This window comes from Chroicocephalus ridibundus, chromosome 9, assembly GCF_963924245.1.
Source record: "Chroicocephalus ridibundus chromosome 9, bChrRid1.1, whole genome shotgun sequence".
NCBI classification, from domain to species: domain Eukaryota; kingdom Metazoa; phylum Chordata; class Aves; order Charadriiformes; family Laridae; genus Chroicocephalus; species Chroicocephalus ridibundus.
In genome coordinates, this window is record NC_086292.1 from 33,542,039 (window position 1) to 33,556,049 (window position 14,011).

Sequence of the window (14,011 nt, forward strand, 5' to 3'; positions counted from 1 at the left end):
GTTTGGTTTGACTTTCGGAGCGTCCGTGTACAAATACAGCTTTATCGCTTGTCTGCTCTGGAAGAATGTATGAGTATTCCCAGAAAGCATTATTATTTAGAGGTATTGCTTATGCAGGGAGATGTTTCCTCCACTCATACTCCAAAGAAAATATTTTGTTTCTGAATAAGCAAGCAAAGATTTCCAGTCCCCATTGCATACTCTCCTCCCTGGTGTGTTCTAACACTGGTACCCCAAGCACCTCAGAAATCTTGCAAGCAAAACAGAAGGAACTTTGTGAAAGTTAATACTTTGAGATTGCATGTGTTCAGGTAGTACCTTGACAGGGCCACCAATTTCATTGTGTTTTGTTTTGTGAGGACAGCGTTAGATTTAAGCATTCATCTACTATTTAATTTCTTCTTTAGAAAATCACAGCTGTGAAGGTCAGGATTTTTATATTGTTAGAAATGTTTCTGTGTGTTCACAGGGCATTGCTGGCTCTTTATACTATCCTGTTAGTGTGAATCGGCCCTAATGTAGAGAATGGGCAGTTTCACGTCAGGTTTTCTATTTGTGTTGGAGCCATGCAAAAATTTAGTTGTGATAGGCTAATGATACACACTTCTATTTACCAGTAAATGAAGTATTTATTTTGAAGGGTACCTCGTCACCAGGACCACTTGATCTTCACCTATGTATGTTGTTGAATGTTGCCTGATGCTCACGCCAAAAAATTTATTCTCTGAAGCACGGCCTCCTGTATTTTTCATTTATTTATTTATTTTCCCTGTGTGGGGGATGTTGATGCTTGGGCATGTATTTACAATATTTATTGAACAGCGTGAAAGTGAATTCTCATGGTAAGTGGTTTACAAAAATGAAAAACAGACTTGTGTTCTGCTGACATTAAACAGATGGTTGAAAAACAACGTTTTCTCTTTGCAAAAGGAAGGTGTCTTCTAACTGCACAATAATTATGTAATATATGTGATTTTTACTTGATGAGAGGGGTGTCTCCCAGCTGTATTACTAAGAAATAGCTGATTATACTGCTGAAATATGTTGTGTGTTACTGTCCTTGTACATGTGCCTTCAATTAGCTTTGCTGAAATATTTGTTTTCTGTGACCTTTTCAAATAGGATGTGTTATAACTCTTTGAGTGAGGCTGGTCAGTCCTTGGTTTTCATGCAGAAGGCGGTAGGTCCTCAGAACCATCATCTGCCTCTTGATGTAAACTCCACTTGGACACCGTTGCAAGCCTATGTTTTGAAGAAAACTGAGATAGGTTGAAAGTTAGAAGCTTTCCTTTGATTTCAGAGAGACACCTTGTGTTCTGAAAGCGGCTTTCATTAACCAAGTCATGAAAGAAGTATAAGAAAAACTCATTTTCTTTGACATATTTACAGGTAAAGAAATTAGTATGGTTAAAAGAGGCTCTAAGAAATTTCTGTTATTCCTGGTTGCTCTGAAATGCAGTTATATGCTTTGCAATATCAGTATTGTTAAGACTTTTACTAAATAAATATACTTGGAGACTGACATTTCATACGTACTACTTCTCTCAATGAAATATTTCTAGCCAGGGCATTCGAAGTACCAGTCACAGCAGACGGTTTTACCTGAGTCTCCACAACATGGAGGGGGTCTCGAAGCAGTATATGAACCAGATCTAAAACACCACTCTGGCTACTTAGGCTTGGTAGAAAAGTATCTAGAACAGTAACTTGTTGAAAATAAATTCGTGCTCTTACTGCTAATTTTGTAGCCAAGACTGTAGCTGTTTGATAATCATAGCAGAGTTCACACAAGTCTGTTTCTCTTGCTTGTCATAACTGTGAAGGATTCACCTGTGTTTTGAATTGGTGCTTGTAGGGATGTCAGGTATTTCCACCTGACTTTTTAGGCTGTTAACCGTTCCTTTTTCCATAGCTTTCAATATCAGTAATCAGATTAATGTTGATCAGGATGATGGAAAGGTTAAGAAAGATTGTTTTATGAAAAGGGTCTTGAACATGTCATCTCCCCCTCTCTCTTACCTGTGCAGTACCTTCTACATCCTTTGTTTGGAATACTCAGATTGTGGCAGAAAAGTTCTTTAAAAGGGGAGCAAAATTTATTAAACATATATGGAATGCGGCCTCTTAGAAGAGGTGATGGTTTCTAATGTGAAGAGCTGTGAAAAGTAGCACCTTTTGTAGTTTTCAGGTGCTGAAACTGCTAGAACTTCTTTCAGATCTCTGGGCTCATTAAGTGTAGAACGGGCTGCTCTTAGTGGTTGTGTGTGCAATGATTGTTACTGGATCTGTGAGCAAAGGGAATTTGCAGCCACATTCACATGACACAAGTGGAATATACTATTTGAATGTTGAGTAAGTACTTTCAGATGGGAACAGAATTGCTCTGGTCTGTACATACTTGTCTTATATAAGGTCTAGCCAGTTTGTTCTGCACAAGTGATATAGAACAGATATGGCAAGAGTTGGAATTCCTTAAATCAGTGAATAGTGATGAGCTGGTATTGAGATTCCTATAGTAGCCTCTTTAGAGAGAGAAGGGAAGGTAAAAAACCAACCACCATGTGGCTTGGCTACCTTAGCTTTGTTAATTGTGTGCTGGGCTTCTTTTTATATACCTACAGTTACATGAGTGCATATTTTGTATCCATTCCTTCAGCAGTAATACCAATTAACTGGTATAAAATAGAATACTAAATACACCCTGCAACTAGTTGGTCTATCCTCTGTTTATTGGAGGTGTTTTCTAGTTTCCTCTTATTCTGCCTACAAAGGCTTTTGAAGAGTTGAGGAACTCTTTCAGTAAAATACAGTATCTGGCTTTACTACTTGGTAAAAGTTGTGGAAAACGTTACCTTGACTTCAAACTGTCCTTAGACAATAATACAGTAAATCCAGGGAAAGATCAATGACCCGATGAAGCTCTATGGGTCTCTGATTTGGAACTTAATAACATTTTGTAAATCAGTTGTTGTAGAAGGCAACATAGATTCAAGAACTGAAAGATGCACTCTGGGTGTGATTTCTTGACAAAACGTTCAGTTAGAAATGAGGTTGTCCATCTACAGTGTCATCATAAGAAATCATTCTTCTAAAAATTGTAGTTACTAAGCATACTTTTAAAAATAACGCCAAGGATTTGGCTAAAATTGCACAGCCTGTCAATTTAAAATCTTGAAATGAACTTAAGGTAGGTTTGCAATAGTTTCCACACAGTTACATCCCAAGAATCTCTCTGCCAATTTGGAGAGAGATATGATCTCACTTTTGTGATTCGTTTTACCTTTTACATAATTGTCCTCTGCCTGGAAGCCACACATGAGAACTTTAAATGCAGTAAGTGTTTCTGAAAACTAGCTAAGGCTTTCAAAAGGTGAAAGAGAGGGCAAAATCAGACTAAAAATGGCAATTTTGGTGCAGCCTGAATCTTGAGAAAGAGTCATCTTTCTGGGTTATTATTTCAAAGAAGTAAAAAAGAACAAGTAATTCAATTTTTCTGGCACTCAATATGATTTTGGGTTTTCTGTTCCTTTTTTTTTTTTTCTTTTAAGGTTGGATAAATCAGAATTACTAATCAACTTAGCACTGCTACTCAAGCACACTTCCTTTGTAATTGATCTCAATTAACTAACTATATGTCGTAATTCATGCCACAACAATGTACTTTATTTGATTATCAAAACTATTACTGTGGTGTTAAATCCATATTCAAAATTGTTATTGAGTTTAAGAGGTCTTTAGTGAATTTTAGATCAGGTTCATTTTATTATAATATTTTCACTTTTATGATATTTTTGTTACTAATGCACATTGAGCAAATACATAACCAGTGTTGTGAACAAAGATTAAGAAAAACGAAATCTAGAGGAAAAATTAAAGAAACAAATCCTACTAGTCCTAGGTAAAGTGACTGCAGCTCACAACCTATAAACAAGCGCTTTCTTGCTCTTCTCCCCTTTGCTCACAAGATTAATGTCACAACCCTTGGTAGATCTTTAATTAAATTGTGTGTACTTCAAAAAAGACTGAAGCAAAATTGTTTGAATTATGCCACCCTCCAGCATAACCGTATTTTTACAAGCCAAAATTTGCATCTTTTGAGTGGATATTTTGGGAAATTGTGTGTATGGTCACTGTTGGATTTCACCAACTTTGAGTTTGTCTCCTAGATTTTCAGAGGACAACTAAATGTAATAGAAATGGATGCCAAATAATGGATGCCACATTTTTTCCACTGAATTCCAAAGAAATGAGCTGAAATTGTTCTTTGAGAAGTGGAACATTTGCTGAATAAAGAGACAGCTCTAGAAATGGGACCAAAATTTTAGGCTGCTCTGGGATGGCCCTCAACCTTACGATTATTGTTTTATTTAGGGTCTTTGGTGCTTCTATGTAGAAGCACAACTTTATAGAGAGTCAGTGAGCGGTGGGTAAGGTGCGTCCCTGGGGCACCAGGGAGTGCCGAGTGCCCCCCTCCTTGGGGCAGAGGCTGTTGAGTCAGGGCTGCCCATCACGGGAGGTGAGTCACCCAGCTGTTACGCAGAAGCAGATGATGCCAGAGGGGATGTTTAAAAGACAAGTAGTAGTTTTACCTGTGAATGTAAGAGGCTTGATCGTGTCTCTGTCTATGTTGTTGTTTGTGGAGTGTACTTACTGGACTGGGGAGGGAGGGTTTGTGAGATTTTAGGCAAAAAAATGAAAGCTTCTGGATCTTGATCAAGCTTAGGTTGGAGACAGGCACTGAGCTTTCTTGGACTGCAGTAGTTCTGGACACGCCCAGAAAGAGAACTTTAAAGTTTTCAAAGCATTTAAAGTAAAACAGAGGCACCTTCAGGGTTAGGTGGAGTAACTTGCAATTTTTGTTTTAATGAAACTGTTTGCTCCATTTAAGCATCAGATCTAACGCTAGATTTCTCTGTTATGCAGCTTTCAGAGACAAGTGTGTGTTTTAATGTAGTTAATGAATATGTCAAGACATTAAAACACTGGTGGTAGGTGTGAGCAGCTGCAGTCCAAGCTGTTGGGCGCACGCACAAATGATGTAGCTAGATAAACCCCGTGCACTGTGGGGTGCTTCATCAGAGTCTTGTGAATGTCATGAGTTTTAGATCCAATCCAAAGGACTTGCATTGAACATCATTTAATAGGTGTGAACAACTAAACTAATTGATACACTATACCAATGTGCAAGGCAACAGATTCAAAGGGTACTCTATTATAAAGAGTATGTTATTTTCTTCTTTAAGCATTCCTAAGTATTTACTTATGATTTCTTTTCCTAAATAATACAGAAAGAGAGCTTTGCACATCAGTGGAAACATGACTTAGAATGATGCTCAGATTTCATAGCTACTTCAAGTTGCCATTGTTGGTAGCTGGCAAGATACATAATCCAACCAGAAAGACAAATATTGAAAGAAATTTAAGTTGGCTTGCTATATGTTTAAGTCAACAAGATAAAATGGGCTAAAAGCTCAGAGCAATTCTGAACTTAGTTGAGTTAGTGTATGTTTCTACATGATGTGTCTCACATCCTTGTTGTGAGTTGAAATAGAGGGTCTTGGATTGTTTCAGTAGGTAATGTACATAGGCACATGTTAAGATATTTCTGTTACAGTTAGTACGTAGATGCATATGGATGTATGTGAGTTGACAGGACTTGTAAGAAGTATAGGTTGATGCTAAAATGACATTGGAATTCATGAAAGTGAAATACCACCCACTCACAATACACAAAGGGTATAGTCACATGAAAAACTGCATGTGAGTGGTCCTGTGATATTTAAGAGGTTAGGATAACTAATTCTGTAAATTTTCAAACCACTTTGTAGGAAGACGTTTCTTTAAGCTAATTAGCCGAGGGGGAAATATCGTTGTTGACTTTCTTCTTTCTTAAGTTTCTGTACAGTTTCTGTAGTGTCTGTCCTGATAATTCTGTGTATTGCATCATTTAACTCGCTGAGAAATCTTACTGTATCCATTTTGGCAAATTTCTGGGACTGCCTATGAGCCTACTAGATTATTTTTTTCTGATTTACTGCCATTATCCATCTCTGTCCCTTTTTGAAATCTCCATTACAAATTAGTGGTTTTCTTTACTAATTTAATTTAGACGCTCATCTAAGGGCTGCAGTGTCTGACTACAAATGGGCTGTTGGACTGAGATGGTTAAGGAGACTCTGCAGGTAAAGCTGACAGTAAGCGTCAGGGTAAATTTCAGTAAATACCAAGACAAAGGACGGCTGATGACTTGGTAGTATAACTGCTGAGACTGGCAGCAGCAGTTTGAAGGTGTGAGGATCACTCACCTGCAGTGTGAAAAGGGAGGAGACTTTAACCAGGATCTTACTATCCAGTCTCATTTTCTGTGACCTGATGCACATTGTATTATGTACACTGAAACACCTCTCACTTTGATTCTCGTGCCATGGTTGTTCTGGAGAAGGGGGTTAGAATTTCTCCAGAATCCTTCCATCCTATGTGATGGGTTGGTTGGTTTGGTTTTTTGGGGGTGTGTATGGTTGTGGGTTTTTTTTGGTTGTTGTTGTTTTTTCCCCTACTTAGTTTCACAGATTTTGTTTTCACCCTGCTTGGAGGTGAAATGGGGAAGATTGCTGAAATGTCAAATATTGTAATGCAGGGGAGAAAGTCTTTCTAACTCCGCCGAAATACAGGAGTGTGGGCTCTTCCAGTTGAGATATTAATATCTATTCTGCTGTAAATAGGGTTACTAGAAAGTCTTTTGCTAAATAGGTCTATAGTGCTCCGAAGCCCCTTCTGGGAAGGTAATTTGGCTTTTACATTTGCAAGACTTACTGCAGTGACTAGCACATAGTACACCTCATCAGGTTTTTGACAGTTTCCATGCCAAAATTCATGTTATTTAATCCTAGTGTTAACTGTTTAGCCATTTCAGATATTCATTTTGCCCTGGATCTTCTGGAGGGAAAATGATTGTCACGTTTGCACATTTTCCTATCAAAAACACCACTGCCAGTATGACATTTCTTTCAATAGGCTGTAAGCACCTAAGCACTGAAATAATTTTGAAAACGAGCTTTAAAGTTGCTTAGAGACTTAGCAGTTTTTACACTGTGCTACAAATGATACTGCAAAAGAATGCATCTGTGTGGTGCAGTAAGAAGTGTTTTGAAAAAGGCATTGAAATACTGTTGAAAGTTCAGTTTGTAATGCAGCCTGCCATTGACAACGAAGATACAGACGAACTGAAAAAATTGAAAACATATGTGCGGACTTCAGGCATTCTTTTTAAGAACAATCTCCAGAAACACCGGAGGTTCCTTCCCCACTTCTTTGCAAAACTAGATCTATAATAGTATCTTTTCTGCTTTCCAAATGAGGTGCAGTTTACAGAGTGGATTAGGGGAGCGCACATTTCTTTTTCTGTGGGTTTGTATCCTGTAACAATGTTCAGCTGAGATTGTGTCCCTCCATACAAGGATGCTGGATAAAAAGATTATTTTGGAGTGAAAAAAAACTGAAAGAGAGTACATCTGGAAAAAACTAATGATAAGAACTTGAACCCATGTTGTTTACAATCCATGTTACGTGCATATCCTTCATTTTCAATATGTGATATAAAAGACTATTGCCTCAGTGTGTCTGGTACTTAAGAGCCAGGTTGCAGGAAGCAAGACATTTGTTTGCTTCGCGATTCAACATGTCTGTTAGTAAATAGTATCCTAGGGGATCTGTCTGAATGCATTGTGTTAGTGCTGTATATGTGGACTTGCCTAACGTTTAAAGGAATGTAGCTTTTTCTGAAACCGTGTGCTAAAACTTCAAATAGTGTAAAGTGTTGCAGGAGATCTAGACTAAAAATCTGTTTTCAGAAGTGCTGCCCATCTTTTAAAAAACAGTTGCACGACATTAAGCAGTAAAATTGGTAAGTTTGAGAAAGCCTCTTAGATCTACCAGCCATGGAACTGCAGAAAGAGAGGGTGAAGTTTAGCTGAGCCCTAATGCTTCTTCCTCATGACTAACTTAAACCTGTTACAGGCAGAACTTCTGTCGTCGTACTTTCCCAAGTATTCAACTTTAATGCCATCCGTTTAAAAAGCTAAACAATCGAACAGTAAAAAGAAGAGGAATTTTCTTTTAAAGTTGTCAGAAATATTTTGTAACTTCCTAAAACATTTGTTTTGTTCTTTGATTTTTTTACTTGTGTGTGTGAATTTAGCTTGTCCAGTTACCTGCAAACAATCCACGTTTTCTAGTGGCAGGATCTGTACTTTTTCTAACTGCACATTTCTTAAGTTCTTGTAAGTCTTGTCCCTTTCTAGGCAGATTGTAATTATCAGGCTGCCTGACAGAAATTGAGAGCTCTTTATCTATGAACAGCAATGTTCTCTTGTTTCTGCTCACTCCACTGCATTTCAACATGTAATCACTTGTAAATGGCAAGATACAGACAGCGGTTGACCAAGCTCTGAAATATATAGATTTAGGTTCAGTCCTAATAGTGTTTTATTTCCTCTTACCCTCCCTTCTTCCCCCCACCCACCGCAATTTATATTGTATTTCCCTACTGCAAGGATCCCTTTCCTGCTTGAAATACCGGAGCGGCATTTTAGGTGTCCAATATATGATTACAAATTTACCAAAATAAGGACTTCCCAGATGTCTGGACATTTGAGAGTATTTCCAAACAAATGAGAGTGTATGCAGGTAATAACCTCTCAAGGGCTGGTAGGGCTTCTGTGCGTTTGCAGTAGTCATGATGCAATGATAGGACTTTAGAAATAAGGATCAGTTGAATTTGTATTCAGAATGCTGTTGAACTCCAGATTTCCTCCGTGACTGTGGGCACGGCATTTAACTTCGTTGTGGCTGTGTTTGCCATCCGTAATAGAGAGGGAACAACGCTGCTCTGGTTTTTTTCTGCAGACTGTATGAGCACTCACAAGAGGATCACTCTTGTATTGCTCACAAAATGGACAGTGTAATAATATTATTACTATACAGTAGAAATGGGTAATCCAGTTTCAGTTCTATGAATTCTATTAACACAAGCTGTTAAATAAAGCTGTTTAATTTATTGTCATACAAGCGACATACCAAGAACGTGAGATAAAAAGGCAAGTAAGGTTAACATCAGATTTGCATACTTGGGAATTAAATCAAGATTCTGCATCCTGTAGCCTTTCAGCACAGCACTTTGGCACTGTTGAAGTCCTGTTGCAAAAAATGGGGTGTGTCCAGTCAATTCATGTAACATGCAGTGTTTGAATTGCTGTGAAGTCCCAAGAATTGAGGTAGAGATGACTGACGTAGATCTGTATCCAGTTTCATAGGCATCCCGGAGAATACTGAATAAGCAGTGTTAATGTTTTCCTCTTTTTCTGTAGGATTTGTGTGTGATCGGCATTGTGCTGCACTACAGTGAAGAGGTATTTTTCACTTCAAGACACCCTGCATTAAAGGATCATGGTAGACAGCTTAATAGTTTCTTTAAGGTAAGTGATGCAATAAAACATTTAAAATCTTATTTAATATGCTCTTAACACACTGCAGTAGCTATCAATTTTGTTGTCTCTTGCTTTGGTGTTAAAGGTATTTGTAACATAGGAGGCGTCCTGGTTTGAGGTAAAACAGAACCAATTTTCTTTTCAGTAATTTTACTTTCCAGCTAAGCCTCTTCTAACTGAACCCTCTGAAATTAACGGCATCTGTTGTTCGTTTTAGTGGCCAGCCCAGCCCAAACCACAACAGGAGGATAAATAAAAATCTTATTCAAAGACCAAATAATCAAGTATGTGCATACCAGACATAGGATTCTTTGGCGATAGTAAAAAAAGAAAGTTTTCATTGTTTGTTTATGCTTAGAGCATCTGTTAGTGTATGCCAGTTCCTTTTTTTTTGATGAGGCTGTACAACTACAGTCACTGGGCTTAAATTACTGGTTTACATGTTTTAGTACCTGTGCTGCAATTCATTCAGGGATTTATACTATGCATTCCTGAAACAGTTTGCCAGTGGGCAAACATAGGAAAGACCTTTCAAACAGCTTTCCTGACAAAGGAAACATTTAGCTGTTTCTAAGCTGGTCTGTCCAGTTCTGTAGTTGGGCAAGCGGATTCAGGGACAACAGGCAGCTGTGATGCTACAGGAACAGCAGTTGACCTCCTGCGAGGAATGACAGCTGCATGCTCTTTCATTGTATGGAGGAACTGTCAATATCAGCTCTGATCTAACCTTCATTCTTGTGAATTTCAGACATCAGTCTTTGAGTTGCAGTTCTGGCACTCTCCTACTATGCCAGAGCAAATTCCACATCAAAATGGATCTGTCGCATATTACTGATGATACTACCGGTGTTATCTTTCCTGTTGAGACTTCTCCCTGCATAGCTCCTCCCAGGCTGTCCCAGATTCGGGCTGTTCTGCAGACTTTCATGTGGGAGAAAGTCAGGAATATGAGACAAGAGCCATACCGCACTAGTCAGTACTAATCGCTTGGCTAAAATACTTTCACTCCTATCTGGACAATCCACAGTTGGCCGTGATAGCCCTTCATAAGGTACAGCTACTAAGAGACAGCAGCCATGCAAGAAATCTTTTTTTGGTATGCTGCAGCTTCATTCACGGAGAGCTAATACTCACTGCAATGACAGAGGAAGAACTCTGAGAGGTGTTCCTAAATGAGGTGTTAAATAGCAAACTTTTTCTTGCTGCTTCTACGATGGAGCTAACACTACTTTGCTCTGCGCCTCCCCAGTTAAAGAGAAATTGCCAGTTAAAGAAAGGAGCGTGTTTGCTCTTTGTGACTTGGATAGACTGACAGTTTAATGCCTGTCTTTGCTTTAAACTAAGTACTTGGCTCCAAATAGTGCCATAGCTGTGAAAGTGTGGTCTGTACCAGCAAGATTCTTACACAGAGCCCAAGTTAAACAGCCATCAATCAGCTGCAATTGGTACCTGACCTGTTCACATATACTTGAAAAGATTTGTTTTATTTTGAGGAGCACTTGTTCTTTTTGGCTTTTCTGCACAGTAAGAATACCTGAAACAAGCCCACTGAAATTGGAGAAGCCTATTTTTGTAGCTTGGGAGGCCTAACGTTAGTCAAGCATGACAAATAAAAAAGCTTAGTCCAGAGAAGTTAGCCAAAGCAAGCTACTGAGGGAAATAACATATAAAAAATTAAATTGCCACACACTGATTTGAAGCTAGAGGCTTACCTCAGGCTAGCCTAAGTATTCCTGGCAGATCTATGTGTTTGAAATAGTGGGCTGATACTGTTGTTTCTGAGAGATCCAACTGCAGATACAGAAGCAAACTTAAAAACTAGCTTCATTGTCCTTGAGCACATACATACAGATGGTGATTACAGTGCAACCTCATTAAAGAATGGTCAGGAAAAGCTTGGCACGGAGTAATCACACACATACTGAAAGTTTGCATTTTAGAACTGAAAACTTTAATCTGGTAAGTAATTTGCTTTGAAGATTACATTTCTCACTCGGTTTAGAACTCCCAACCTTGTGCATGATTTCAGAAGAACTTATGCGTAGAAATCTGTAGTCCTTCAGACTGATCAGAAAAATCCTGTCCTGTTGAGGATGAAAGCATTCATTTCCTTATGCAAAGTTTGAACTTTCTTTCACATGCTCTGAGGGATTATAGGGAGCAGGGAGTGGGTAGGAAGATTCTGAAAAGGAAGTTAAATATAATTTGCAGAAGATGTAGGCTGGGCCTGTCAGAGACTGCGCTCTGCCTACTTAGAAGCTTGTCATATTTTCCTTGAGAATAGTTAAGAGATCACTTGAGCGCTTGAAAAAGGGAAATGCAGGTCAGTTAAAGACAGACTTGATGCTGTCATTTTGCAGTTTGGCCGTCTGAGTTCTACTTCTACTTTTGATTCCAGGTGTGATTGGCAAATCAGTTTCTTCATTCATGCCTTTGGCTTCCATCCACCGCTGTGTTATGGGCCTTGCTCTGAACTGTGTGTTTTGACTCCTACTGTGGTTTCTTTCTAGTGCCTTACACTGGCTCTGATTTCAGCCACCTCCCCTCTGTTTGGCTTTATCACAAATGATAGCTTTGTGAAATGTAATACTTTAAAAGTCCGTTAGAAGGAAGTGTTTTAATTGTTTGTGGGTTTTTTTTCTAAATTGATGTGGCAAGTAAGGAAGTAATGACTTTTTCTTGCCTTTGAAGGGTTTATTGCTTTGAGAGAGAGGGGCATAGACTATGGTGATGAGGTGATGACAGGCCATGTGCAATCAATACTTACCTAACGGTTCCTTTTGCAGTATATTAGCATGAACAAACACAGAAAACTCAAGAAAAACATTTTTCTTAGAATTTTTGTATTGGTGGTTATGAAATGCTTATTATTAAAAAAACCTTCTTTCTGTTTAGGAGGTCTGTCTGAAAATACCTGAAACAATGAGAAATATTTAAAGGGTTACTGTGTAGGGAGCAAAGGAAGGAGCTGTGAGTAGGAAGCACAGCTGGATTTTGTCTGGTCCATTAGTTTGCAGCTGGATTTTGTGCCCAAATCCATCAGTTTTACTTCTGCATTGAAATTCAGCAAATCATTAGCAGCTTTCCCCATTATAGATGGTCTGAAGCATACTCTTTGTAGACTGAAAAATCAAACTCTTGGTAGAAATAAAGACATTTTGATCCTAATTCTTGTACCTTTCTGTGTTTTCTGATGAAGGGGCTTGCTAGAAGAGGGCAAACCAGTCCCCAGTGCAAATTATAGCAAACAAAAGACTGAGCTAACTGAGCCTAACTTGTAATGGGCTCCTAGGAGTCGTTATGGTGGTGAGGCTTGACAGAACAAAGTTTGTTTGGGCTTAGTTCCCGTTATGACTCCTTTCAGATTGAAGGTGTGGGGTCTGGGGTGATGCGTGGCTGCTTATCCCGAGTCTCTGGTGAGCTGTGTCTGCCACTTTCCATCTTCTGTGCCCATTAGGTTATTCAATTTCCACAAGCATTAGGCAACTGGGGAAGAACCTATTTTCTGCAAAATCATGGTGATTCATTGCATGTTTCCTGTGTGCTGGAGGTGGAGCGTTCACCTGTAAAATGAGGAGCCAGAGCTAGAAGTAGACTTAGTCCACAGATAGGTGAATTCTTACTTAGCGCTTTAGAAAACTTGCAGAGCATATGTCAGTTTGATACCAAATGCTGAGACGTTAAAAGGTGCATTGCCAATAGGATTTTAATTTAAACATAAAGTTATGTGAAATACTATCAATGGATTCTACCTGGTGCACTTTTGCTGTGGAGGTGGGCAAATATACCTGTGTACCTGGTACTGCCTGCTGTGAAGAGAATGTCATAAGAAAGTTTCATATAGTTCAGTGAGTCTGCTTTTGTTAGTAATGGTATTTAAGTGTCTAAGTAAGTTCTTGTGGTATGAAGCCCTGTAATAGATTGTAGATGTGTGGTTGGTATTAGTGGTGATTATATCTTCTCTTTCACTATTTGCTTTTTCAGACTTCTCGGCTCCTTGGCAGTGCTGGGATTTCAGTTTGTCATCCCTCAGCCTTCAATTGAACACAGAAAGGTAAGCATTAGAATGCATTAGCATTTTGTATACTTAAAGGTAAATGTAGAAAACATTAGAGTAAGATGCATAAAGCGATGCAATCTAAATAAAGTTCTGGGAATAATGTGGCTTTTGTTTTGTGTGTGGGTTTTGTTTCTTTTTTTTTTTTTTTAATATGAATAGATACTTGGTTAAAAGAGGCTCATCATGGTTAATTAGCTGAGTAATTGTATGGAGTGTTGTAGGTCACAAATAGGTCCCTGTCAGCTTACTCAAGCTTTGGAGCATTTTCATCATGTAAGACAAAGGGGAAGAAGAATTCACATCAGTTAGAGCAGCGTTCAAACATGGAGTGATTAGCAGAAGCATCTGGTTGCTCATAGGTAGCTCTTACAGAGATGGAGATGTCTGAAATAGAAGTTGGACCCAAACCATAGTCTGCTGCTAGATTTAAATTGCTAGAGATCGGAGCTGGAACCTGTTGAACTTT

At 38.7% G+C, this 14,011-nt stretch overlaps 1 protein-coding gene across 2 annotated transcripts in view; it reads left to right on the plus strand.

Annotated features, from left to right (window-relative positions):
- Positions 1-14,011, plus strand: part of THSD4 (thrombospondin type 1 domain containing 4) — a 302,859-nt gene that overhangs the window by 12,024 nt on the left and 276,824 nt on the right. For both annotated transcript variants that reach the window (XM_063346574.1, XM_063346575.1), the window contains exons 3-4: positions 9,366-9,473; positions 13,470-13,539. In XM_063346574.1, coding sequence (XP_063202644.1) covers positions 9,445-9,473; positions 13,470-13,539 — 99 coding nt within the window. In that variant the 5' untranslated portion in view covers positions 9,366-9,444. The remainder of the gene's footprint in view (positions 1-9,365; positions 9,474-13,469; positions 13,540-14,011) is intronic.